The 14,256-nt window shown below is 37.1% G+C and overlaps 1 protein-coding gene across 1 annotated transcript in view; it reads right to left on the bottom strand.

The window, feature by feature from the left end:
- LOC126253445 (xylosyltransferase oxt) overlaps positions 1-14,256 on the bottom strand; it is a 114,210-nt gene that overhangs the window by 14,567 nt on the left and 85,387 nt on the right. Inside the window, exons 13-14 of the mRNA XM_049954790.1 lie at positions 12,019-12,173; positions 915-1,085 (exon numbers count right to left, since the gene is read on the bottom strand). Coding sequence (XP_049810747.1) covers positions 915-1,085; positions 12,019-12,173 — 326 coding nt within the window. The remainder of the gene's footprint in view (positions 1-914; positions 1,086-12,018; positions 12,174-14,256) is intronic.

The raw sequence follows: 14,256 nt of genomic DNA, 5'->3' as shown, positions 1-14,256 counted from the left end.
TATTCCATCCAGGACTTTCCATTATTTGATTTTGTATACAATATTAGTCCTCTCAGCAACAATGTTTTACAAATTTCCTTCCAGTAGCATTGCTTTCAGCTACTTCGTATTTCCCATTGTTTTAATTCCTAAGCAACTTAAACAGTTAATTCCCATCCACATCCTACAAATTGCTTCATTTTCTTTTTTGTCATTAACTTGAGGAAATTATTTACTTTCCCATGACCTGTTGCCTTTGTCTGATGTTTCTTATCTCAAATTACTTTCTAGTTTATGTTTCACTTCTCTTCTAGTTAAGCAACCTCTCTGGTTTCCTGCAATGGTACCTCTTATAACAATTCACTACGATGCACTTCATAGTGGCTTGTGGGGTACAAGTATCTTTAAACTTCTAGCACTACACGCACTGCTACTGCAGATAATTTTCTCTTGAGGAATTCCTAACCAGAAACCCAAATTCAGACATAATAAGCCTCCATTTTTAAACTTTTTTGGTAGGGATGAGCTATTAAGAAAACTACTTATTCCAAATGTCCTCATGCCATTGACAGGAAAACTAACATTTAACCTGGATTATTAAATTTTAGTTAAAACACCAAGAGATTATTCAAAAGTTTGCTTATAGATATTGTGACAGCCAGTACCTTTACACTGGTAGTTAAATATGCTAATAGTGGACTGTAAAAAATGATTTACTAAGATTACAACTCATGTGAAAAGTAATAAGGTTTGTCTTATCTCAGTCAAAGACTAATGTAGAATGTGACGATGATAAGAGGATGCACTCAACAATGCCATCTACAAACTACTGAACTTCTCATTTTGAAACATGAAAATAATTGCATGGAGTTGAAGGGGAGCCTTGGGCAGGGAACAGCAGGTTGTGTTTGTAGGAATTTAAAGCAAAAACTCACTTTGTAGTAAGCGAATCGATCCATTCCCTCAGATCAAGCCCAAATCGACGAGCATTGGTTACACTTCTTCTCTGCAGACTGGCCCTTTCTTCAGAGCTCAAGATCAGATGTTTGTCCCACTCAGAGCCTTCATCAACACTAAATATTTGAGGAGGTCCATTATGAATAAACCTGGAAAATACCACGACTCAGAAGCTTTCAGTATATGAATTCTTTGGCACTCATCATCTAAAACCTCTGTATGTACTTCTATGAAACTGCCAACTATAAAAAAATGCAGCAAGGCCAAATAACGTAACATGTCATTTGTAGATTATAATTCTGTTATCAGCACCTGTTACTACACAATTAAAGTTATCTTTAGTTAAGCACAAAATTAAAATGTCCTGTTCACTAACTTTTTTATTTTTTTAAATTTATTTTTTAACAAACCGTCCAGATATCCCACTTAAGTGATTTGAAGTGTAGTGGCCCCACCCGACTATGGTAATCGAATAGTTGGTGTAACATTACTGTTGACCACTGTGGCCCCTCTATCTGGGAGGGCACTGGTCTACAGAAGGGCCCTCTGTCAGGACAATGCCAAAAAAGACATATAAGAAACTTCAGGGCTGGTCTGAGTCAGTTACAATGTAATTTGTGAAGTGATCAGCAAGTGGAGAGTGGACTGTGTTTGTCATAGACAGAATCTAGATATGGCTTGGATTGGACTTTGCTTTTTAATACAGATGTACGTTAGCTTGCACTATTTCTGATGAGAATCCTGTGTTTGTCTCATTGTAAATAAACCAGGGCAAATCCATGCTAGGATGCTGCTGTCATATGTAGAAAAAAGATTTGAGGGCACCTAGCATTTACACAGTGGAACTTCCCATTCTCAATTAACTCATCAACAACAACAGATGTCAGTTTTGTTGGATAATAATCCTTGTTTGTTATGAACAAAAGACACGTATTAGAGCACATATGTTTTTTTATTACAAGCCAAGTGAGGTTAAAAGAAATAAAACACACAAAACTTAAAGGTAATTTAAGAATTACTTACACGAGGCTCCTTGTGGATGTTAAAAAAACATGGTCTTTAAACAAATTTTACACTGAATGGGAAGTCGATAAACACAACTCTGATACAATGATAACACAGGTGTGCCTGGAGACAGATTAAAATATGATCCACTAACAATGAGACAAAAAAAAAGGATGAAAAATTACTTCGCAGGTGTACAGCTGGACCTCTGTGTGCAACAAGCAAAATATTTTAGCAAATGATCATGGTAACTTCATCTGGTCACTGCTGAACTGTTCATCATGTATGCCATTAGCAACAGAAGACACACACATTACAAGATTTGTCCCAATAATTACGTCACGAGTCCGGACAATATACAAACCTTTAAAATGATTCCACCTTTTGCCAGTTTTACCTAAAACAGAAGGCGTCTCTCTATCCAAGTGGATCACAGTGCTCTTTTACAAATATAAAAAAAAAAATCCATTGAAAATTTTTAACACAAAAACTGATACAGCATAAGTGCAACTACTGTCACCCAACAGCCCTCTCCCCTCCCCCTTCCCCCTGGAGATGACCATAAGCTAAAGAGCAAGTCTCTATCAATATTCTTGTTAGTTTGATGTCTTTTCCTCTGAGTAACACTCACTCCACCACAGCCTAATGGTTGGCTTCTTGTGGGGTATTACCTTAGATGTGCATCTATACTCCACAAGCCACCTTTCACAACATGATTTATGCACTTTCCTGTTCCAATTGTGAGTGGTTAATGGGAAGAACAATTATCAGTTAATTTAACAGCACAGCCCTTTGTGATGCACAATGTCTATCTTGCAGAATCTTCCGCTGAAGTTCGATGAACATTTCCATGATGTTCTCCCCCCAACTAAATGAACCTATGAGTTCTACTCATAATTCACTATTTCCTCTGTTAAACCTGTCTACTCAGGGTCCCAGACTGATGAGAAATACTAAAAAATCAGTTGAATGAGAGTTTTGTAAGCTACCTTGTTCATGAGAGTAAAGGCTCTTCCAACAAATCTCTGTCTGACATTTTTATGTGGTCAATCACACTTTCGACCATTCTGATGGTTACTCCCAGATATGTTTTGATTGTTTTTGAATTCAGTGATTGACTGCCAATAATATAATCGAACAATAATGAATCTTTCTGCCATTTTATGCTCAATATGTTACATTTGTTTATGTTGAAGGTGAATCTTCAGGCCCTGCACCAAGCATCTACCCTCGATACACCGAACATTTACTGTCTCCACACCTTCTTGCTTTTCACTGCACTTTCCTGGAGTTCCAGCTTTCCTATATAAAACAGAACCAGCCACAAAAAGCTTCACAGAGCTTCTGTGAACACATCACAGCTCTGTATCAGTCCCTTGTGGTACTCTCAGCCTGATCATTTCACCCAATTAAGAACAACAGGTCCAGTTTTATCTGCTGGAAAGTCCTGAATCCGCTCACAAAGTTTGTCCAGTATTCTGTAAGTTTGTATGTTGCTCACTAGGTGACAGTTCAAAGCTGTACTGAATGACTTCCAGAAGTCAAGGAGCATGGTATAAACCTGTCCACTGTTATCTACTGTCCTCCAGATCTCACGGAGGAGCAGAGCAAGTTGAGTTTCACAATCCATCATTATTCCCATAGGGGAAGTTTTCATTTTAGAACAACAAAATAATATAGGCCTGTAATTATGTGCACCTGTTTGAAACACTATTCAAAACAAAATGACACATGCCTTTTTTCAATCACTTGCAACCCTTCATTGCTCCAGAGATCTACATTAAACTACTACTTTCGCATAATAGATATAGAATAATAAAGGTATCTCATCAGTTTGAGTTTCCTTTTCTCTGTTGGATAATTTTAGTCTATTTTTTATTTTGTAGATACTTATCTCAGTACCTCATTTAGGGGTTTTTGCAAGACTGAAAAGAACCATATTACAATTTTCGGGAGTGAAACAATTCTTATAGCCCAATTCAGTGGTTCAACCTTCTCTTTGTCATTTTCAGTTTCAATGCCAGCATTATTACTGAGTGACTGTATATATGATTGGATACATTTTCTGACTTTACAAAAGACTTCTTTGGAATTTTCATCAGATCAAAATTTTGCTTTTGAATTCACTGAACACTTAATAATTTGTTCTCCTTACTCTTATTTTGGTTTTGTTTAGCTTTTCCTTTAAATCTGTGATGAAGCTCACTTTGCTTTCACAGCAATTCTGTAACACAACTATTGAATCAGAGATCGCCTTTATCATCCCCCATCTCTAATCCCTCACAACCTTGGTAGGTGCATATATTTCTATACCATACTGAAAAATTTGTACTTTTGAATTTTATCCTTTTTCATGCACATCTCTGTCTCCTGAAAACAGCACCCGAGCCGGCACAGTCGACAGCATATTTGGTAGCTATGGGACGGCCATCGACCTGCGTCAACAACTTTAATGTAAGACGAGGACCCACAGTCCAATATACTTTTAATTCTTTTTTACTCTATGGACCCACCAACTATTGGTGATGGTATTTTGTCTTTTTAGTACGTTTAATTTCGCGACATAGATTTTACAACCTGATGATGAGAGCATTGTCTCTCGAAACGCGTTGTTAAAATATATATAAAAATCGCGGTTGAATGCTAAATGTGATAACCATGATAACCATGATAACCAAGGTTGATGCTAACTAGACATGTAACCTAAAAAGTGTATCCTGCCACACTTGCCAAGCAAAAATAACTATCTTATGGTCACCAATTCCCTTCTCTATGGTAACTGACTCAAAAAGTTCAGGTCTGTTAGTTACTAGGAGATTCCCTTCAAGAGTCAGTTCTCTAACTAACTGCTCAAAATAATTTCTTGAACTGATGTTCGGGAAAATTTCACGCGAATCTCTGTGCCTGGCACAAGTTTTAATCATGTTAATCTCCCTCCCTATTGCTGCCAAGTTGAAAACTCCTCCTGTTACAATAATATGATAAGGAAATTTACAAGCAATATTCTACAGATTTTCTCACAAGCCTTCTGCCCCTACAGCTTTTGAAGCACTTGATTTATAAAAGTATCTTATTACCAAGTTTGACTCATGTTTGAATCTTGATCCAGACAGTTTTGAAGTTGAGATCTTTAATAAACTGACGAGATATTATTGAATACTTAATGTTAATAAATATGTTGCCATCACTGATGTGAATTCTATCCTTCCAATGTGGATTTCACTGCTGGCTACAACCAGTTTCCTCTCTTAATACTAAGTGAGCACTATAAATGTGAGGTTATTCCGGGGAGTTTACCATGGTTGTTCCCCCCAGTTAACTTTACCATGTTATAATATCCACTTTCTGAACTACAAGAAAAAAAATGTTTGTTGTTATTAAGCTGTCTGATTCACTCTGATTTTAGAATTCACCGTCAAGCCTCTGGATAAGTTGCTCCAATATAAGAAAATCTGCATGTGCACAACACACATGAGTGGCTACTTTTTCTGTCTTGCATGCCTGACTCGTTGAAAGGACCCTATAATTTCCATCTGATTCTGAAGGTCAAGAACTCTACATAAAAGACCACCACAGAACCATCTGAGCCTCTGGTTTAAGCCACCGCCTACCAGCAAGCCAGGGTGCCATGACTTGTCCTGGGTACAATCATGACCTGTGCCTCCCCCATGTCTGTGGGATTAGCTGTTTTCATGAATTCAGTCAGCCACCTCAAAAAACAGGGAACGGCTTCTGAAACCAGGTGAGGGACATCTCTTGTGCTGATATGAATTACGATTTGAAATAAGTTGCACCCAATGCGTTTAATAGCGCTGGCAGAGCCTCCTTCACATCTTGGACAAGACCTCCTGGTAAACATACTGAGTACCCACTGGCTTGTAAACATACTGAGTACACACTGGCCTTCTTTTGGCCAACCTACCAATTATTATATGAGGGGTTCCATTACCCCATAACACTGGAGCTCTCAATGATTAACATATTTACTCTCTATCCAACAGACAGTACATCCTGTATATTATATTCAATCATCTTTCAGGTGTGCATCTCGGACAGTACTCTTTCTTCTTCTGATATTTTAGCTAATAACCTTAGTGCCATCTTCAAACTGAGTCGCTAGTGGAAATGAAACCATGTGACACAATACACAATATTCTGACAATGACAGTGTTCTACGATCCAATGATTTAAAACCAACTGCTTTTATTTTTCATAGTTCTTTGCTATGGCTCTCTCTCCACATGGCTGTGTACACAGGGTCACTTTTGGGCTATTATTTGTGCAATGCTACACAAATTTCTCATTAATCTGCCTGGTACACAAACTGTCATTCTGGGTGCAGGTGTGAGCACTAACATTTACTCCTTTCAAGTTTTTTTACAGGTGCAAGTATTTCTGCCAACTTTCGTCATCTACGCCTGCATAGAGTGCCAGGGCCATGGCCAAAGAGGTTGTAAAGCTTGAAGGCTGCATAGCATTGAACATCATTTTGCTTTATCACAGGGGACTTTAAAGGTTCTTCTCAGCTCTCAAATCTTTTGCTCCTCGGCGTATGGCCACCACTCATGCTCCACATATGCTGATCAACCCAGCAATTTATACACTCCTGTGGGGATGTACATGTGGATTGAGTTCCATAAGCTGATGACTAACATATATCACAACTCAGTTCACTTCTAACTGTCATCATCATCATCATATCATACACAGTTTCCTACTATTGACAGTGTCTGCTCGGAACAAGACTCTCCATCTTCTTTGGTTTTCCCACAACCTGTCTGTTACTACTCTGGCCACGACTTCTCTCTTCTGAACACTTTCTTCCACTGCTTACGCACTTGTTTCTTGAACCTGCCTTTGTATCTTGCCTTCTATCTTCATATTGTGCATCTTCTTAGGCACCCTCTTTTCATTTACTCTTTCCTTGGGCCCATACCATTTTCATATTTTTCCCCCTCAATTTTCTCTTGTAGAGCAAAGTGGATTCTGTGAGAAAGTTCAGTGGTGTGTATATCTAGCCTCTGCGTGTTCTGGCCATGCAGGTGAGATGCCATTCAAAATAATGCCACAATTTTTTTCTAAAATGATGTTTACTTGCTTCATTACATTTTTTATTTACATGAAAGTTGTGTTTTACTACTCTTCATGTAACTCTTTCACATTTATATTAATGATGTTGTAGTATGTCACAAAATCCTTACAGAATACGAGCATGTTTTGCAATTCACAAAGAAATGGTAGAGTTACCTACACTCTTTATTGTAGATAATCTCTTAGCCTGTTGAGCTGGAGCAGACTTGATTAGAATTCTTTGCAAAGGTTTGAGGAACTTGATATTCTTTCTATCCTCTTAACAAAAATGGGAATGGCTGTTATTCAATACTACCTTCTTCTCACCAAACAACAGTAAACTGAATGTAACATGGTAGTATCCTGCTACTAGTCTTTGTTCTATTGAAGGCAGGAGAGCTTCCCACTACAACCCTTTCTTCCAGGAGTGCTAGTTTTGCAAGTTTTGCAGGAGAGCTTCTGTGAATCTTGGAAGGTAGGAGACAAGATACTGGCAGAATTAAAGCTGTGGGAATGGGTCATGAGTCATGCTTAGGTAGCTCAGTTGGTAGAGCACCTGCCCACAAAGGGTAAAGGTCCAGAGTTTGAGTCTTGGTCTGGCACACAGTTTTAATCTGCCAGAAAGTTTCACAAACCTACTGTTGGTTAAAAGCAGATACCCCACCCCCCTGGTGGTCCACACAAGCTATTGGGAGTATTAGGTAAGTTATCATTGGTTTCATGGGATTCCCATGAGAAGTGGTTGTTACAAAAGTCAAGTCAATTAACCCTGCCCACCTAAGCAAGCCTCATTCAACCAATGACTGTTCTGCCTCAATAGTGATGCATTCCACAGCAGTGTAGCATGCCTTGTGTTCAATATTATTATTTCATTCTTTTCTCAGGCGTTATGTCTGGTCAAAAATGGAAAGTGACGCGGACCTTGATCAAGTGTGGCTTCCTTTTAACTGTACGGTATGTGTTATATTGCATTTAGGAACTTTCGGGTAATTGAACATGTATCAATAATTACGGATTTCTGTAGTTGTATATATAAGTTTGGATGTAGCTGTATTGCATTGATGTACTGGTGGATATTGTGTGGTATGACTCCTGTAGTTGATAGTATAATTGGTATAATGTCAACTTTATCCTGATGCCACATGTCCTTGACTTCCTCAGCCAGTTGGATGTATTTTTCAATTTTTTCTCCTGTTTTCTTTTGTATATTTGTTGTATTGGGTATGGATATTTCGATTAGTTGTGTTAATTTCTTCTTTTTATTGGCTAGTATGATGTCAGGTTTGTTATGTGGTGTTGTTTTATCTGTTATAATGGTTCTGTTCCAGTATAATTTGTATTCATCATTCTCCAGTACATTTTGTGGTGCATACTTGTATGTGGGAACGTGTTGTTTTATAAGTTTATGTTGTAAGGCAAGCTGTTGATGTATTATTTTTGCTACATTGTCATGTCTTCTGGGGTATTCTGTATTTGCTAGTATTGTACATCCGCTTGTGATGTGATCCACTGTTTCTATTTGTTGTTTGCAAAGTCTGCATTTATCTGTTGTGGTATTGGGATCTTTAATAATATGCTTGCTGTAATATCTGGTGTTTATTGTTTGATCCTGTGTTGCAATCATGAATCCTTCCGTCTCACTGTATATATTGCCTTTTCTTAGCCATGTGTTGGATGCGTCTTGATCAATGTGTGGCTGTGTTAGATGAAACAGGTGCTTGCCATGTAATGATTTCTTTTTACAATTTACTTTCTTTGTATCTGTTGATGTTATGTGATCTAAAGGGTTGTAGAGGTGGTTATGAAATCGTAGTGGTGTAGCCGATGTATTTATATGAGTGATTGCTTTGTGTATTTTGCTAGTTTCTGCTCGTTCTAGAAATAATTTTCTTAAATTGTCTACCTGTCCATAATGTAGGTTTTTTATGTCGATAAATCCCCTTCCTCCTTCCTTTCTGTTTAATGTGAATCTTTCTGTTGCTGAATGTATGTGATGTATTCTATATTTGTGGCATTGTGATCGTGTAAGTGTACTGAGTGCTTCTAGGTCTGTGTTACTCCATTTCACTACTCCAAATGAGTAGGTCAATATTGGTATAGCATAAGTATTTATACCTTTTGTCTTGTTTCTTGCTGTCAATTCTGTTTTCAGTATTTTTGTTAGTCTTTGTCTATATTTTTCTTTTAGTTCTTCTTTAATATTTGTATTATCTATTCCTATTTTTTGTCTGTATCCTAGATATTTATAGGCATCTGTTTTTTCCATCGCTTCTATGCAATCGTTGTGGTTATCCAATTTGTAATCTTCTTGTTTAGTGTGTTTTCCCTTGACTATGCTATTTTTCTTACATTTGTCTGTTCCAAAAGCCATATTTATATCATTGCTGAATACTTCTGTTATCTTTAGTAATTGGTTGAGTTGTTGATTTGTTGCTGCCAGTAGTTTTAGATCATCCATGTATAGCAAATGTGTGATTTTGTGTGGGTATGTTCCAGTAATATTGTATCCATAATTTGTATTATTTAGCATGTTGGATAGTGGGTTCAGAGCAAGGCAGAACCAGAAAGGACTTAATGAGTCTCCTTGGTATATTCCACGCTTAATCTGTATTGGCTGTGATGTGATGATATTTGAATTTGTTTGGATATTAAGTGTGGTTTTCCAATTTTTCATTACTATGTTTAGGAACTGTATCAATTTAGTATCTACTTTCTATATTTCCAATATTTGTAGTAACCATGAGTGGGGTACGCTATCAAAAGCTTTTTGGTAATCAATGTATGCGTAGTGCAGCGACCTTTGTTTAGTTTTTGCTTGATATGTCACCTCTGTATCTATTATCAGTTGCTCTTTACATCCTCGTGCTCCTTTGCAGCAGCCTTTTTGTTCTTCATTTATAATTTTGTTCTGTGTTGTATGTGTCAATAATTTCTGTGTAATGACTGAAGTTAATATTTTGTATATTGTTGGTAGGCATGTTATGTGGCGATATTTAGCTGGGTTTGCTGTGTCTGCTTGATCTTTAGGTTTCAGATAAGTTATTCCTTGTGTAAGTGTATCAGGGAATGTGTATGGGTCTGCAATGTAAGTGTCAAATAATTTATATCTAAATAATTAAATAATAATTAAATAATTTAGTTAGATGTGAATGTGTTGAGGTGAACTTCTTTAGCCAGAAATTTGCTATTTTATCTTTTCCAGGGGCTTTCCAATTGTGAGTAGAATTAATTGCTTGGGTGACTTCATGTTGCAAAATTATCACTTCAGGCATTTGTGGTATCATCTTTTATGTGTCTGTTTCTGCTTGTATCCACCGTGCATGCCTGTTATGTTGTACTGGGTTTGACCATATGTTGCTCCAGAAGTGTTCCATGTCTGTTATGTTTGGTGGATTGTCTATTTTAATGTGTGTGTTATCTATTGTCTGGTAAAATTTCTTTTGGTTTGTGTTGAATGTTTGGTTTTGTTTCCTTCTATTTTCACTTTTTTTGTATCTTCTAAGTCATTTGGCCAATGCTTGTAATTTCTGCTTCTTTTCATCTAATTGCTCAATCGCTTCTTGTTGTGAGATTTTACCTAACCTTTTTCGTTTTTTTTTTTTTTCTGACATTTCATTTCTTATAAATTGTGTTAGCTGTCCGATGTCTTTTCTCAGTTTTTCTATTCTGATCTGTAGCCTGTGTTGCCATGCTGGTTTTGTGGGTTTCTTCTGTGTGTTGGTTGGTTCTGATCTCTGCCTAGTGTGTATATTTAGTGTAGTGAGTGCTCCTATATAAACCAGTAGTTGTAACTCTTCCATAGTTGTGTTTTCATTTATTTTGTTGTGTATGATTGTGTTGATAGTTTTAATTGTTGTTTCGACTTGTGGGTTATTTGGCAGTCTATGCAAGAATGGTCTAATGTCTGTATTTGTGTCTTTGTATTCTATATATGTCAGCTGAAATTTTTCATCTATATCTAACATGTGTGTCACTTCGTGTTCTATTTGTGCTTGTTCTGGTGGCTGTCTTAAGATTTCGTTTTCCTTTGATTGTTTAATTGATGCTTGTTGTTCTTTGTTTGTTTGCTCTGGGATGTTTGAGTCCATTACTGTATTTTCTTCTTCTTCTGATTGCACATTATTTTGTTCCAGTATTTGTTGTACTTGTTGTTTTATGTTTTCTAATTGTGACTGGGGTATCCTGTTATTTTTTATTATTACACGGATCTGATCAGGTAGTCGTTGTTCTTTTAAAAATTTTAATTCTGGGTATCTGGTAATAAATGTTGTGTATACTTGTGATCTGTATCCGGTTGTGTAGGTTCCTAGGTTTGTTGCTTGGTAATAACAGAACATGAGGTGTCGATTAACTTCACCTGACCATCTCATCCTCTGTCTTTGTTTTCCTTCTAGGGTGCTTGCAGGAAGCATATCCTGCAAAACACCTCTATTTGGATTTAAATCATTTTCCAGTTGGCTAGCAGTGTCGTTACCATTGTGGGCGGGCATAGGGTTCAAGTGTCGTCCCCGACCATGACGGCGCTTATCCGAGGCTTCTTTAGTTCTGTCCTGAACCAACTAATCACATTAAAAGGGGGGGTTAGCCCTATTAGTGGTTTGTTCTTTTCGTTGCCTTTTACGACTGGCAGAACATACCGGAGGCCTATTCTTTTCCCGGGCCTCCACGGGGTATATTATTATTATTATTATTATTATTATTATTTAAAGGTATGATTATCGTTACAAACCGGGCAGTTAAGGTAAGATCCCATTCTACATGGCACACAATTTTCCATCATCACACATATGGGTGGTCGCTGAGGCATGGGCACAATATATTAGCACAGATGACTGGTATGACTGGTGCCTTTGACCAGCCCCCGGTTGGTAATCCAGGTTTGTCAAGACTAGCCGAGTTCCTGAAGTGCACTTCATTATGCCTGACCCACAACAAAGCTGTGGTGTATTGCATGTCACAGAAATGGCAACCATTACCCCCCTAAAATACTGTGTTTGATTTACTCACCCTGCTTGCTGCTGACTCACTGGCACACCTGATACAAATTCTAGTGGCATAACAACAAATTCTGTTTGGACTAATGGAGAATCCTTGTGTAACAGCTTCACTTTCCATGCACCTGGAAGTAGTGGGTCTCGAAGTGTTGGTTTCACTGAACCAGTCTGCAAAAAACAATAATACAAAATTTATGAACAGAAATTAATAATAAACACTTTTTTGGATAAACAATAAGCTACAACTTTTACATTACAGTGGTTGTAATATCGAAACGATGGTTGATTAACATCGTTTCACATGTTAGTATAGTAAAGCTTCCTTGACCCAAATGATGTGAACATCACAGTGCTTTAATAGCCATGATCCTATTGGAGATGGTATGTTCTTGCCTTTCTCCAACCTTTGGTTTGGCTTGCCCAGTCAATTCTACAGGAACTTGCAGTTTAATGACAATTTCCAATGATGTTTCACCTACTATTCATTTGCAATACTATTAAGTACCACTTACATAAACAAACAGAGCTTAGAATTGTTGGAAGTCATTATGTTGTAGAAACAGAGCTGTTGAAACCCAATTTGACATTCAATCCATAAATGACAAAAGTCAAAGTGGCAAATTAAAAAATAAATGTGGAATACCTGTACCTGTACCAGACATTTTTCCAGTATTTCATTTTATACTACACCTCTCATTAAAATTAGTTAACTTGTCTCTCAGTTAAAGAAAACTTAATATGCTTAATAACAACAATCCTCAGTGTTTTCGCTATATTTACCACTTTGTAACTAGACAATGAAATGTAATTGTTACTGGAGACATTAAGGAAGAACTATGGGCCACTTTCACAGTTATTTCTTTCCCTTCAAGTCTCACATTTTTCGAGATAATGAGTTAAAATCTTCAAGATAATGAGTTAAAATGTAATCTAAAGTTATGTCAATTTCCTCTTTTCAAGAGGATTTGGGTTCCATTTGAAGGACAGAAAAAGAGTTACACTGCATTTTTTGAAATTCAGGTCTGTACAAATCACCAACTTCTGGGTTTACAGCAAACTATGAAGTATGACGAGTGTCAGCCAGTAGTGTAACAACTGAACTGACAAACCTACAACTAGATTCATACTCTGCAAAAACACTGTTACGGGCATGGCAGAGGGTGCTTCTCATTGTACCATTTACTATGACTTCTTCCTGTTCCATTCCATATAATGCAAGAGACTACGATTGTTTAAACACCTCTGTGTGCATTGCAATTAGTCTAATCTTGTAGTACATTCCTAATTAATCATTTAAGGATGGTTCTTAAAACTAGCTATGTAGGCTTTCTTAAGGTAGTCTGTGTTTATCTTCAAGTGCCTACCAGTTAAATTTCTTCAGTATCTCTGTGACACTCTGCCATGGGTCAAACTAACTGTGACTATTCACATTTTTCTGGATACATTCAGTATCTTCTGTTAGTCCTATTTGGTACAGTTCCCCCACACTTGAGCGACATTCTAAGATGGGCTGTCCAAGTATTTTTCTGTAATCAATCTCCTTTGTAGACTGCTTGTGTTTCTATTATATTCTACCAATGAACTGAAGTCTTTCACCTGCTTTACCTACAATTGACCCTATATGATCATTCCATTTCATATCCCTACAAGTTATTATGTCCACGTATTTGTAGAAGTCGACTGATCCCATAAGATATTACTTTTATCATTTTGTGAAGCACACAATTTTACTCTACATTTCTGGACATTTCAAGCAAGTTGCCAATATTTGCACCATTTGAAATCTGGTCAAGATCCAACCGGAATATTTGTGCAGCTGTTTTCAAACAGTCTTCATTACAGATATCCATATTATCTACACAACTGTGAGAGATACAGCTGCCATGGCTGAATAGTAACCAAGTATGGATCCTAAAATTTGTACAGCCATCAAACACACTTTTGATATAGTGGCACATCAATTGTTGCAGCAGTCCACTTTTAAGGGTTAACTCTTCAATACCAGATACACACACCAAAATTTTTGGTGATTTTGGCTGTGTGGCATTAGATGGCAGTCTAAGGCAGGTTCCTGTGCCTATCTTTTCATCTCCTAATGGTGGAAACATCCTCAGATGCTATAGAGATTAGATTAGATGTACTTTTCATTCTGACTGATCCAGAGTGAGAAGATACTCTGGAATGTTGAACATGTCAGAAAACAACAATACACAATAAATATTTACAAAATAAGAACAGATATGATAATGTA

The sequence above is a fragment of the Schistocerca nitens genome, chromosome 4 (assembly GCF_023898315.1).
Source record: "Schistocerca nitens isolate TAMUIC-IGC-003100 chromosome 4, iqSchNite1.1, whole genome shotgun sequence".
Classification (NCBI taxonomy): domain Eukaryota; kingdom Metazoa; phylum Arthropoda; class Insecta; order Orthoptera; family Acrididae; genus Schistocerca; species Schistocerca nitens.
The sequence above is the reverse complement of the archived record's forward strand: the minus strand, read 5'-3'. Positions and strand labels throughout refer to the sequence as shown.